This window comes from Ictidomys tridecemlineatus, chromosome 7 (assembly GCF_052094955.1).
Source record: "Ictidomys tridecemlineatus isolate mIctTri1 chromosome 7, mIctTri1.hap1, whole genome shotgun sequence".
NCBI classification, from domain to species: Eukaryota; Metazoa; Chordata; class Mammalia; order Rodentia; family Sciuridae; genus Ictidomys; species Ictidomys tridecemlineatus.
The window spans coordinates 145,439,973-145,452,900 of NC_135483.1; the positions used below are offsets into that span (position 1 = coordinate 145,439,973).

The 12,928-nt window shown below is 39.4% G+C and overlaps 1 protein-coding gene across 2 annotated transcripts in view; it reads right to left on the reverse strand.

Moving 5' to 3' along the window:
* The window catches only part of Pde11a (phosphodiesterase 11A), a 381,907-nt gene that overhangs the window by 71,844 nt on the left and 297,135 nt on the right, over positions 1 to 12,928 (reverse strand). For both annotated transcript variants that reach the window (XM_005324647.4, XM_078017653.1), the window contains exon 13: positions 6,303 to 6,412. In XM_005324647.4, coding sequence (XP_005324704.2) covers positions 6,303 to 6,412 — 110 coding nt within the window. The remainder of the gene's footprint in view (positions 1 to 6,302; positions 6,413 to 12,928) is intronic.

Genomic DNA, 12,928 nt, shown 5'->3' on the forward strand with positions numbered 1-12,928 from the left:
CCCCACCAAGTCCAAGTGGCTCCTGAACTGCTGTGCTTCTGTTCCTTTCAGTAATTCCATCTTACATTCTGCCTGCCTTCACACAATTCTGACTCAATTATAGAAGATAGTAGATTTTGCAACTGGACCATATTAATGCATGAATGTGCAAGAAGACATTGTGATTCATGCATCCATTCATCCATCTATCATTCATTCAATTCAGCCAACAAGCACTGATGACTATTATTATGCCAGGCCCCAGGCTGGAATAGGAAGATACATGACTCATGGCTCTTATCTTCAGGAAGCTCCACAGTACATTATAATTGTGCTGGGGACTTTCTCTGACCAGTCTTGCATTAAAAATGCTCACCTTTCTGCAGCAAGGTGCCATGTTAGCATCCAGAGGATGGAGTTTGGTACTGACTCTACTTTCAGTTTTCTATAGTAAAATGAGTTAAGCAAGACTATTTTCATATGTATCTCTTATTTACACTATTAGATTCTGTCCCTGTGGGAATATCTGAGACTTTCAAACCTGTCAGTGCCTCATTCTCTGGCCAGGCTCTACTGAGAATGCTGCTTACACCTATCATTACATACTGTGTACTTCTTGGGACCACCAGGAGTGAAATCCAGAGTCATAAACCTTGACTCAAGAGGTAGAAAGTAAGCCTATCTGTTAGGATGAGCTTATTGAAATGTGTTCCATAGAACACTAGTTTCTCTGAAATGTTAAGTGGCATAAAGGGCAAGAAATAAAACAAGGATCCATGATCAAATAAAGTTTGGAAAATGCTTGCTTTAAAAATTTAAACTTTTTATATTGTGGGATTTCTCAGAGGCCTCAATATGTAAAAATACACTATTGTGATCATGCAGAAGGGGGATATTATCCACTCTTAATTGAGCCATTTTTAAAAGAGGCCACTTCTTCCATGTAATATTTTTGTGTAAAGGCATATCTTCACTTCTTCGGGTAAAACATGAAAATGAAACCCAAGTCAATCACATATGGAATAAATTGATTTTGACATCATATCTCATGTTAGTTGTCTGTGGTAAATATATCATCATACGTAGCAGTGAAAATATGATTAGATATATGTAGAGTGTGAGAGAGGAGAGAAAGCACAGAACATTGATACATGTGAGTATCCATGATGTGCTATTGATTAGGTCATCCTAAATACTCAAGTTTTTCATTTTTGGACAGGCAGAACACCAAGGAAAATTTTAAAAAAGAAAAGTCAAAATAAAAATTCTCTTTCTACAGGCACCAGGAAATTGAAATGGACCTTCATAACTTCCCTAGATATTCGCATTCTCTGAAAAAAGACTTAATAGCAGCATGCAGCCATGGCTTACAGGAAAGTTTAAAAAGGAAAACTATGAAAAGTAATTAGGAAATTGAGAGTTGTTGGGAGGTGGTGAGGAATGGGATTAGGCTGTCATGGCAGATTAATGTGCCCCAGTATTTCACTTCTGGGACCTGGCCGAAAGCGACAAGATGGGTTTTCATTCCCAAGAAATGAGTATAAGAGATTATGCTAGAAATGAATAGAAGAAGTCTCCTAGGAGAATATACTACAAAGCTGCTCGGTACTGATATTTAATCATCGGGGGCAGCTGTAATAGAGAGGGGGATGAGTGGGGAACGCTGTCCCTGGAGAAAACAGGGAGAGGTGTGAACAGAGCAATTTCGAGGCTCCGTGGTACTGCTGCCCTCTTTACCTATTGATCATTCACAGCACGCACTCTAATGCTTAAAAATTAAGAATAAAATATGAAAATGCAGAGGTTCACTTATCAGAAAGGCTAAGAGTATAAATCAAATCGTACTCTAACTAAAGTCACACTTTTATTGTAGAGGCATTTTGCATTTTATATAGTAATTTGTCCCTTGCTAAATGTCTCCTGTTTCTTTATAGCCTTATATATGAAAAAAGGTAGCATATGCTTTGCTACATAATAATTGGTGCATTTAAATTCCATTTCCAAATCAATTGAAAGGCTGAAATTACACTGTGAACTCTTGAAGAGAAGGGACTGTCTACTATCTGTCCTTATTTTTCCCACAATGCCTAGCACAGGGCCTTGAACACAGAAACTCAATTATCGTGGAAAAGAAAAGGAGAAAAGGACATAGGTTTCTTCCTAAGAATCTTCTAAGCAATGGTATACTTTCTGAATGAATCCTATCCTAGTCAATATAAAGTTAGTTTTCACCATGATGTAAAAAGTCTTTTTCAGCATTCTTTATCAAAGGAAGTCTTAACTGAGGTCAGGCGATACTGGCATTAAGTGTCTTAAGTTCAAAAGTGACTCCATTAGGTAGGTGCAGGGCTGATGGATATCCCATGAGCTGATAAATTGTGTTCAAGGTTAATTATCCTGAGACGCACATCATACCATATTGTAACAAACAGATTTGATCATGTGACATTAGGATGCAAAAAAAAAGGGAAGAATTGAAAACTAGTATCAATGACAATACCGTCTAATGTGTTATAGAAGTTGTTGAGTCTTATACCAATGACCTGACGTCAGCTTCATTCTTTTTTTCCTTATCTATCTATCTATCTATCTATCTATCTATCTATCTATCTATCTATCTATCTATAACTCTATCTCTATCTCTCTAGACTGGCCTTCTTTTCTTCAACCACTTGGGATGTGGTCATCATAGCTTTCCCAATATGGCAACCTCAGCTCCCAAGTCTGTATGAACCTGCAGCTTGCATTCCTCAATATCATGGTAATCCAACTCCCAAATCCTGGGAGTTAAAATCTGATTGGTCTATCTTTGATTAGGTGTGTACTCTTGGTCTAAACAGCTGATGGATCAAGCTACCTCTTTTGTGTGAGGCACAGGACCTCTGACCTAGGAGGGGGCATTATTATCTGAGTACAACTATTATGCACTTCACTATTAAAAGAACTCACAGGTGCTCACTCTTGGTTTACAGACTTGATTCTAACACATTTAGCTCTTCTTTATACAGTAAGTGGTAGAATGGTAGGGTGATGGAGAGAAGGTGAAAGGGGAAGATGCACTGATGATGATACCATTGTCAGGGGGGAGAGAGGAATCCTTAAAAAAATGAAATGCAGAAACAAGAACTCAAATAAGGAACTGTCTGAGACTCTATAATGAAAGCCTGTATGGTTCACACTTCAGTGGTATCCATGTTTTTTAGTGTAACATCAAACCTATGTGTATGAAACTATGTTTTATAGTAATCCATAAAAGGTTATATGTATTTAAGAAATCAGGAAATTCTATTGAAAAGACATATAAAATAAGATAAAATTCATTCATGCATTTATCATTCACACATTTAGCAAGCATTTACTGTGTGCATATTATGTTTCTGGCACTTTTTAGTTGGTTCTAAAGAAGAAAGGGAGATGCACTTATAAATCAGCAATTAAAATGGAGCAAGATGCACAGTTTTGAAAAGGCTTAGTGAGGCCATTATGAAGGCATAAAAAATTGACAAAGGGAGGCTGCATCAGGGAGCCCCAGAAGTGATGCAGTCAGAGGAGTTTGGGGGAAAGAAGAGGAAGGTCATTCCACACAGAGAAAATATCACATTGAGCATAGGAGAAATGTGAATTAGCAGGATCCCACTGAGAGCTTCCCCTGTGATCCTTTAATCTGGTACATAGATGCCTAGGTAGGGTGGACTAGGGTGAGTGGGTACTAGGTCAGAGAAATGAGCAAGATCCTGATTTGGGCATTAAGGTGCTAAACTAAGGATTCGAACATTGTCCTCAAAGTCACAGGAAGCCCATGGATGACTTTCAAGCAGAGGAACAGCCTGATCAGCTTTGTGAATCGATGAGGATTGTATTCTGGAGTACCTGGAGATTACAGGAGAATTGGGCTCTTGTTTTCAGCAATCATGAAAGAGGCAAAGAGGTAGTTACAGAAGTTACAGAGGCAGTGCATGTTGAGGAGGGGTACCAAGAAGGGAGTCTGGGTGACTCACAGATTTCTGGTGGGGTCCATCACAGCGATAGAAGAGAAAGAGACATGCATGAAGAGAAAGATTGGGAATGAGAAGACTCTGGGACTTTTCCCACTCACTTCTCTAAAAGTGCCTGGACATAACCTGTGAATTATGGTTCAAAGAAACAATTTGGGGTTCATCAGTAGATGGGTGGAGGCCCCACATGGGTGAGAAAGAGCAGGAGAGGGAAAGGGGACAATATCAGCAGTGAAGGCCAGGCAGGGGCAGAGAGCTTGAAGCAAAGGAGAAGGAAGGCCATAAAAGAAGATTAAAATCTTTGTGAGAAAAAGGAAGATCCCCTGAACAGAAGGAATGGCAAAACATGTCTCATGGCAAGAGCCAAGAATGGACGACAATAAAAAGGTCTAGAAGCTTTGGGGAAAAGGTGACATTACTGATGGTAGTTCCAGATAGAACTGGAACTAGAAGGGCAGGGTTTGGAGAGGAGTGAAGACAACAAACCCAGAAAACCCTCCAAGAAGCTTGAGTGGGAAGGAAAGAAAGAAAATTAGAACTTAAGCTAGAGGAAGAAACGAGGATTGAGGTAGGCTTTTTCAAGATGGCGGAGAAGTGTTCATACGACCAGGATACAGAGAGCCAGTAGAAAGGAGGAGGTAGATACCAGGGGGAGAGAGGGGGGGGGATGGTGCGAGGTCCCAGAGGAGAGAGCAAGGAAGGCATCCAAAACAGAGGTGGAGGGATCAGCCTCAGACCAGGGAAGGACAGCATTTTCACTGAGATAGGAGGGAAGGAGGAAAGGATGGGATGGATAGATAAGTTCGTAGGTGGCAGGGGAGGAAATTGAGTGAGTTCTCGATTGATGGCCTCAATTTTCTCTGTGATGTAGGAGGCAAGGTGATCTGCTGAGTGGGGTGGGGGAGGTCAGAAGCAGGGGATGGTTTAGGAAGTGTGGACATTTGGTGTATGTAACTGCTAAGAGAAATGAAGGACAGAGCTGACTGGAGATACAGAAAGATTGGCAGGGAATGCTGAGCACTCAGCTGAGTTGGGAGAATAGATTCTGATGTGTTTCAGACTCTCACAGCTGTGACATTTCCTCCCAAAGCCTTTACAAGTCTAGGAAAAGTGGCAAGAGATTGAATTGTGATACTGAATAAGTTTTTTTTTCTTTTCTTTCTTTTTCTTTTTTTTCCCAGAAAGGATGCCACAAAACCTTCTGAGGGCCAAGAAATATGATATTGGATCTTGAAAAGTGAATATATGAATTCATATATTGAATTGTGGGCTATAGGATGTAGGATGATTAGAAAAGGACACAAAATTAAAATTTATCTGCTAGACTAGGAGCACATATAAGGGTCCAGGACTCCAAAAGTTGGTGTTTAGGGACCAAAAATTCCTTGAAATTCAAGGGGTGAATTTCAAGTGGAAAGCAATCTGTGGTCACAGAGGAAGCTGTTGAAATTTCAGATACTAGAGGTCAACCTCTTCTGGGGACTTTGGAATCAGTCATCTGAAAGCAAATCTCACCTTCTTCTTACAGCCTTCTCTGGTCTCCCTATCCCTAAACTTTTCTCTCCATTGATCTCTCCTTTGATCTCCTATATTATTTTGTTTGCAGATAGATAGTAAAAAAGGAACTGAAAACTGAACCCTCAATCCCAGAGTCCTGAGACCGGAGATTTGGTCCTATTTCCAGCACCCCTAAGTTCTGTGGCTTTGGCCACAGTGTGCACCTTCAAGCAACAACTTGCTTATGGACAGATTATTCTATCCATGCACATAATGCGAGGGTCAAATACCCCTGAATTTATACAATTCTTTTGTCTGCTTTCTACTTTTACATGGGAATAGAGATGAAAAGAGCAAAGACTACCCTCCTGTATGTGGCTTACTTCACTACAGTTTATACACATCCAATATTAAAGGGACCCTGGAAGCGATTATATTAGAGGAAGAAGAAATATTTTGCTTCATAAAATTCCCTATGACTGCTTTTATTCTAATAGTCTAAAACCACATTTGAGAGTAGAAGCATATCACATCATGAGGGCAAATATTCTGAAAGGGAAAACAGTAGACCCTTTAAAATCTGAGCTTGGTTCTCTAACTGAGGTCAACAGAGACAGACCAAATCAACAAGCGTGACATGAAGGGCAAATTTGCAATTAAAAGAAGAATAGGGAATTATAAAGATGGATGGGCCCCATGACATGCACGCCCAAGCCTGCATGGCCTTGGCCTCCGATGCCAGAAATTAATGCTTTACTCTTTAGCATTGGTCACCTTTGGCTCGGAACAGAAAGGCAAATGCATTAAAATAACAACAATTAGAACACTTACTTAGCTTGGAAGGCATTGTTGGTTCCCCTGTGGTCCAGGTCATGACACAGGCATCCCACAATCACCGCTAAAATTTCCACCTCGGTCAGAATCTCTTGAAACCCAGCAGTCTGCAAAGAAGGGGAAAACATCAACAGTCACTACCGGGGGCAGGGAGGATGGATAAGGTTAGTGGGCCGAGCAACCATCAGCTCTGTTATCATACCCACATCATTTAAGGAAATGATTAACTGCCACCCTCTGAGATGACAGTAAGTTGAGTGGTCAGCGGCACAGCCTGGGGTCCCCATGGTGATGAATTAACTTGCTGTCACAGTGGCCCACACTGCCACACCAGGACAAAGTTCAGACTATTTTGTTCCCTTCTTAAGAGAAGAGGTTATCCTATCCAGATACAGCAACAGTTTGGCAAACACCCAGGCAGAGTGCATTTTGCTATTGTACATTTTAATGATGAGCATCATGTCCATTTGTAGAGGGTAGAAGCCCATGAAATACAAACTGAATGATGTACCCCCCTCCAGATGCCATTCAAATGAGAGCAGGTAAAAAAAATAATAAATCTTTTATTATATTAAAAGAAACAACTTAGAAGTACTCACATTGTTAGATGATGACATTCTGGAAATTATCTTAAACTAATTCACATCAGGCTGGTGGACAGATTGAATGCAGACAGGTAATAAAGCAGTGTAAGCCTTGGAAACTTGAATTTGGCAGAGGATTAGGCATCCCAGATTAAGGATCAAGTGGAGTAACCATGACTTGGAATTCTATTTTTTTTTTTCCTGATTCTACTAGCCGCACATGTGAAACTCATAGCTGTGATGTGATTTCTTTTGGAAGCAGTTTGGTACAATTACATAAACAAGAGCAGCAATGGTTCTTTGGTTCCTACTGGTCCTTTTATTAGTTTAGAAGAGAAAGTGTACCTCTGGGAAGGCAGGTATGTGCATTTTCTTAATCCAACCTGCATTTTACTTTGCAAGTCTTCCATTTCATTACTTATTAAAGTCGTCATCAGGTGGCAAGAAGACAGAGTTCAAATTACTTCACATTTCATATGTGTGTTTTCTCCCAGATCTAGGCTCACTGGTGAATAACTGTAAGTAAAATTTTTTCTTAGAATAATGAAATCTCTTAGAATAATGAAAATGATGGTTTTTATTACAAAAAAACCCTGCATAATAGGTTCCTGCGTTGACAATTTTAAAAATTGACTTGGGTCCTCTGCTAGATTTAGAAAAACATACAACTTCATTTGGATAGCAAAAGGGAATATGGGCATGCTAAGAAATGATCTGGAAATATCAAATACCTCATGTCAAGCTCATGTGTGCCCTTCATTTCAAAGTTTGAAACTGGATGCTGATTTTTTTCTGTTTCCTACCTCCCTCTTTCTTCTCTTCCTCTTCCTTCTTTCTTCACCTCCTCCTTTTCTTCTTTCTCCTCCTGCTCATCCTCCTTCTTCTACTTTTGTGGTACTGGGAATGGAGCCTAAGGGCACTGTACTACTGAGCTACATCCCCAGCTTTTTATTTATGTATTATTTTGACACAGGGTCTTGCTAAGTTGTCCAGTCTGGCATCAAACTTGGGATCCTTCTGCCTCAGCCTCCTGAGTCTCTGAGATTACGGGACTGTTCCACCACTCCTGGTAGCGGTTGGTTTTTCTATGTTTAACTATTTTAATTAAAATATTACCTGCAAAGTTTTTTTTTCTTTTTTCTTAAGTGAATCATACTGAAATACTTAAAACCAGAAGCCAACAGTCCCTCATCTTTTCCCTTTTCTGATGCCCAAAGACATCTACTTTTAATTTTTTTAACCTAAATGGGTATTCTTTCCATCATATTTCTCTATACTATACACACATGATTAGCATTTGGTTATTCACCAAATACTTACATAGTCCTTCTTACATACCAGATTTTCTCCTAAGAACTTCTAGCTATTTAACTTATTTAATTCTTATAACAATCCTTTGAGATAATTACTGTCTTTATCCCCAGTTTTAGATGAGAAAACTAAGTCAGAGAGAGGCTATGTACTATGCCCAAGGGTCACAGCTAGCACATGGCAGAGAGGAGCAGTTCTGCCAGAGTCTGCCCTGAACCAGGAATGACGACTAGTGCAGATGGAAGATGATGTCCCCTGCACCTCCCCTCACACTCCCAGGGCGATCTATGTACAGCGGTTTCCTGATATCACCCTATAGATAGGGCTCACTGCTGTGGCAACTAGTGCACAGTGATGTCTTCACTTGCTGGAATGAGGATTTCTTTGAAAACTCTGTCTTTTCACCCACAAACTCTGTAAAATGCCTCTCAACACACAAAGAGTCAAAAGTGTCACATTTTTATTTGATTCTTTCTGTCCTGGGAGTAACCTGATCCGGCTCCCCCTGATGATCTTTCAGGGGTTCCTCTTCCCTTTCTGGGGTTGATCTCTTATCTCTTGCATTATACACCTTTCTGTTTCCTCAATATTTTCTTTTGCAGAAGCACATCTGCCAGTGGATTCATGAGAAAGCTCCCTCCCTTCACTGGGGGAATTGTTTTGGGGACTTTTCAGATTAAAAAAAATTATATATATATATATATATATATATACACATACATATTCTATTTGCTGTACTCACTTGTTACTTAGCCTAACAATTCTAGGTTGAAACAGTTTCACTCAGAATTTCAAAAGACTGCTCTGTTGTTGTTCATCTTCCAAAGTTGCTTTTGAGAATATACCATTCTTATTCTTAATAAGCTAAGGGTGGTTTAGCACTGAGCCATATTCCCAGTTGTTTTTAATTTTGAGACAGGCCCCAGGCTGACCTTGTATTGGGGATCCTCCTGCCTCAGCCTATTTTCAGTGTTCCTTGATTTTCTTTCTTTTAGAATCCTCTCTCTATTCCTGGTGTCCATCAATTTCACAAAGGTATGTTTGGTTTCAGGCTTTTTTCAGTCAATTTTCGGGGTAAACCTAATCTGCATGTTCTACTTCTTCAGCACATCATCTTTTTAATTTTGTTCTTATTGTTAATTTTCTCTTCAGTATTTTTCTTGTCCTCATTGAATGGCACTCCAGTTGGTTGAATCTTGGACTTCTTGCGTTGATTTCCTTATTTTTAAAAATTTCTTCTTTCCCATTTCCTTTTTTTGGGGGGGAGGGGCCACTGGGGATTGAACTCAGGACACTCAACCACTGAGCCATATCCCCAGTCCTATTTTGTATTTTATTTAGAGACAGGATCTCACTGAGTTGTTTAGCACCTCACTAAGTTACTGAGGCTGGCTTTGAACTCTCGATCCTCTGCCCTCAGCCTCCCAAGCCTCTAGGACTATAGGCATGCACCTGGCTCCATTTTCTATACAGACTTTTCTTCTTTCTTTCCAGAAGTTTGTTATTTACAAGAATTTATTCCTGTTCCTTTCCTAACAGCATTCTGCTCTTTGCCTGTGGAAGGAGTATCTCTTTTTTTTCTTTCTGAAAATACTAATAATAGTTTTTCAGTTGTTTTCTTCTGCTCCAATGCACATTTTTTTTAATATTTATTTTTTTTTTTAGTTTTCGGTGGACACAACATCTTTGCTGGTATGTGGTGCTGAGGATCGTACCCGGGCCACACACATGCCAGATGAGCGCGCTACCACTTGAGCCACATCCCCAGTCCAATGCACATTTTAAGAGTAAAGTGATACAAAGCTCACCCCGCACCTGTGTGCAGGTAGTGCCTACAGACTTCTGGGGCTCACCACAGGATGACCTGACTTTTCTTTTGCTGGTGTCCTCTAGTCTGGCTGCTGGCTACTGTACAAGTAGGGGTGAGCGTAACCCTCTACTACATGGAGAGGGGTTGGGGACCTGGGGACTCACTGCTTCCATGGCACCCTTATCCACCTTAGCCCATTTTTGTGATATCTGAGGCCTTCTATTCCTGAGCTGAGGCAGGGTCTGGGGGCATTGTTTCTCATGTATGCCCCTTCTTCCAATCCTTCCACTCTTGCTCTTTTCCACTAAATTATGAACCATCCTCTCTGTTTTCAGATGTTATGGTTCCATGAAAGGGAGAATTTGTGTCCATTTCTATTCTTGTTAGAAAGTGGTTTTTTGAAAGGAGAAAGTGGTATAAATGTATTTTTTTCTGTCATCTATGTTACCTTGAAACTATTAGTCAGCTTCATTGGACTTGGTTTTACTAATGCTAAGTAAATCCTGAAAGTCTATCATAAAGTAATAATATTATGGTACCGTGAAAACAAGTTTCTTAAAATAGCAGTGCTGCACTGAAATTTAGAGATTTTGCCTGTGAAATGTTATTGACTAGAATTAGCCGATGAATCAGTACATTAAGAGAAAGGATAATGTTTAAATATGGTCATTTGGACTAGATATTTAGTTAGAAGTGAATATCAAATGCCATCCAATAGGTTCAAAATCAACATCCCAAATCATTTTGAAGCCATCAGTTAGCAGTCTCACCTTTTTATTCTCCCCTGGAAATCCAACATCAGGCTCTTAAATTATTGTGTCATGGATACTTTTGAGAATTTGATGAAAGCCATGGCCTGTCTTTCTAGAATTTCAAAAATAATTTATAGTATTCAAAGACCATAGATCCCATTTCTGTATCTCCGAATAACAAATCCCTGAAGTACAACATACTCACAGTCCCACAAAACACATTTGCCTCTCAACTGTGATACCTGAGTTACTGAAGCAGCACCTATCTCTTGACTGTGATTTAAAGCTGCCTGGTAAATGGTTTCTGAGAATCATCAGGCCTGAAAAGTGTCCACCTGCCACTAAGTGTCCATTTGCCCCTCCCCCACCCTCATCCATCTTCCTTCTGGCCCTATCCGTTCAGACTCACATTTACCCACATTGAGTAGAAAAAGTCAACTGCCTGCTAAAGATAATAACACCTTCAGGAGGAATCAGAGAGGTGGCAGGAGGCATACATTAATGCATTTACCCCACTTTTGAATCATTAGCTGTACTATTTTGCTTCCAAACAAAATTATTACTGTTTTGTTTTCACCCGGCAATTGTGTTTTGTTGAGCTTTATGTTAATCATCTTCTTTCTTGTGTTCCCTCATGATTTGTATCAGGAATATAGGCGTGAATGCAATATGTCTAAGTAAGGAAACAGAGCATATAGACCTGCTTCCCCGCCACCCTCTTCAGAAGGTGAGCAGGTCTTTAGGGTCAGTCCTTCATTGGGCGGGATAACCCCATCCCCAGCTATATCAAATGGAGTAACAAGATCTCCAAAGTACTCAAACTAGTAAGACTGATTCTCAGGGTCACGGACAGTACCAACTAATTTATGTCATTAGCTAACATAAAATTTCAGCCAGCTAGGATGCACCACCATTTCAAAGCTGACAGTACTGCTAGTGAATGGAGGAATATGGTGGCCAGAGAAAAGCGATCTTCATTTTGTGGCTCTATTGAATCCCAAAAGACACAAAAATATCAGTTGTAATATCAACACTTACTGGTGTTATAGAGGATTCTTTCATTTAACAAATGTTATTAAGTGCCTGTTATGTATCAAGAAATTTGTATATTTGAGAAACAAGTCTTAGGATAATATTAACAATAGTAACTCCTTCTGTAATGCTTAGTATAGGCCAGGCATTTTTCTAAATACCCTAAAATCATTAATCCATTTAATCCTTACAACTACTCTCTGAAGTAGATGTCATTTTTATCTCCCCATTTTATGGATGAGGATATTGAGGAACAAGATCACTGGGCTGAAAAGCATTTGAGGTGGGACTAGAGCCCAGGCAACCTGCCTCATGAGCTGAGACTGTGTTCTTATGTGTTGTGCTATCCAGCCTCTACATAAGAATTTAGGTTTACTTGTGCAGGTTTTCAATACTTTTTGAGATGATGGAACATTAGGTAGTAGGGCCTTAAAGAATTACTTGGTGTGTGCTTTATTCCATGAAGTATGTTACACTAGTACTAGGCGATATTACAGAGCCATTGGGCATTTTTTTTTTTTTGTCTAAACATGGTTCTTGTGCACCAAGGTGTACCCGATAATATACAATACTTTATAAATGAGGCTGGATATTTAAATATGGTCATTTGACTAGGTACTTAGTTAGAGATATTTAGTTAGAGACAGTAATTTGTATATAATATCCTAATTTTATAAAATGTCTAAATATATGCATTATGATTATGATATTTGATATATATCAGGATATATATCAAAACATTATGGGTAGTAGGATTACAGGTGACAAAATTTTTCCTTTATATACTCAAATTTCCATAAAGAACATTTACTCAGTAAAATGCATATACTCTGTGTGTATTTGTAAGTTCTTTTGTTTGTTTGTTTAAGAATAAAGTCATACTTTATCAAACTGGCCTAACTTGGAATAAAAGGTGACATTTTGAAAAAAGTCCATTCATTTATTCATTGAGCAAATATTTATTAAGCACTTAAGCTACTCCAGGAACCAGGAACATGCCAGCAAAGGACAAGACCTGGATTCTGGCTCCTGCTTCACATGCAGTATTGTCACACTTCAATAGCACCACACGGGCCTTTTTTTCTAATGAGAAACCAACACAACATGGGTCCTTTGTGGAAGAGGGTAATTGTA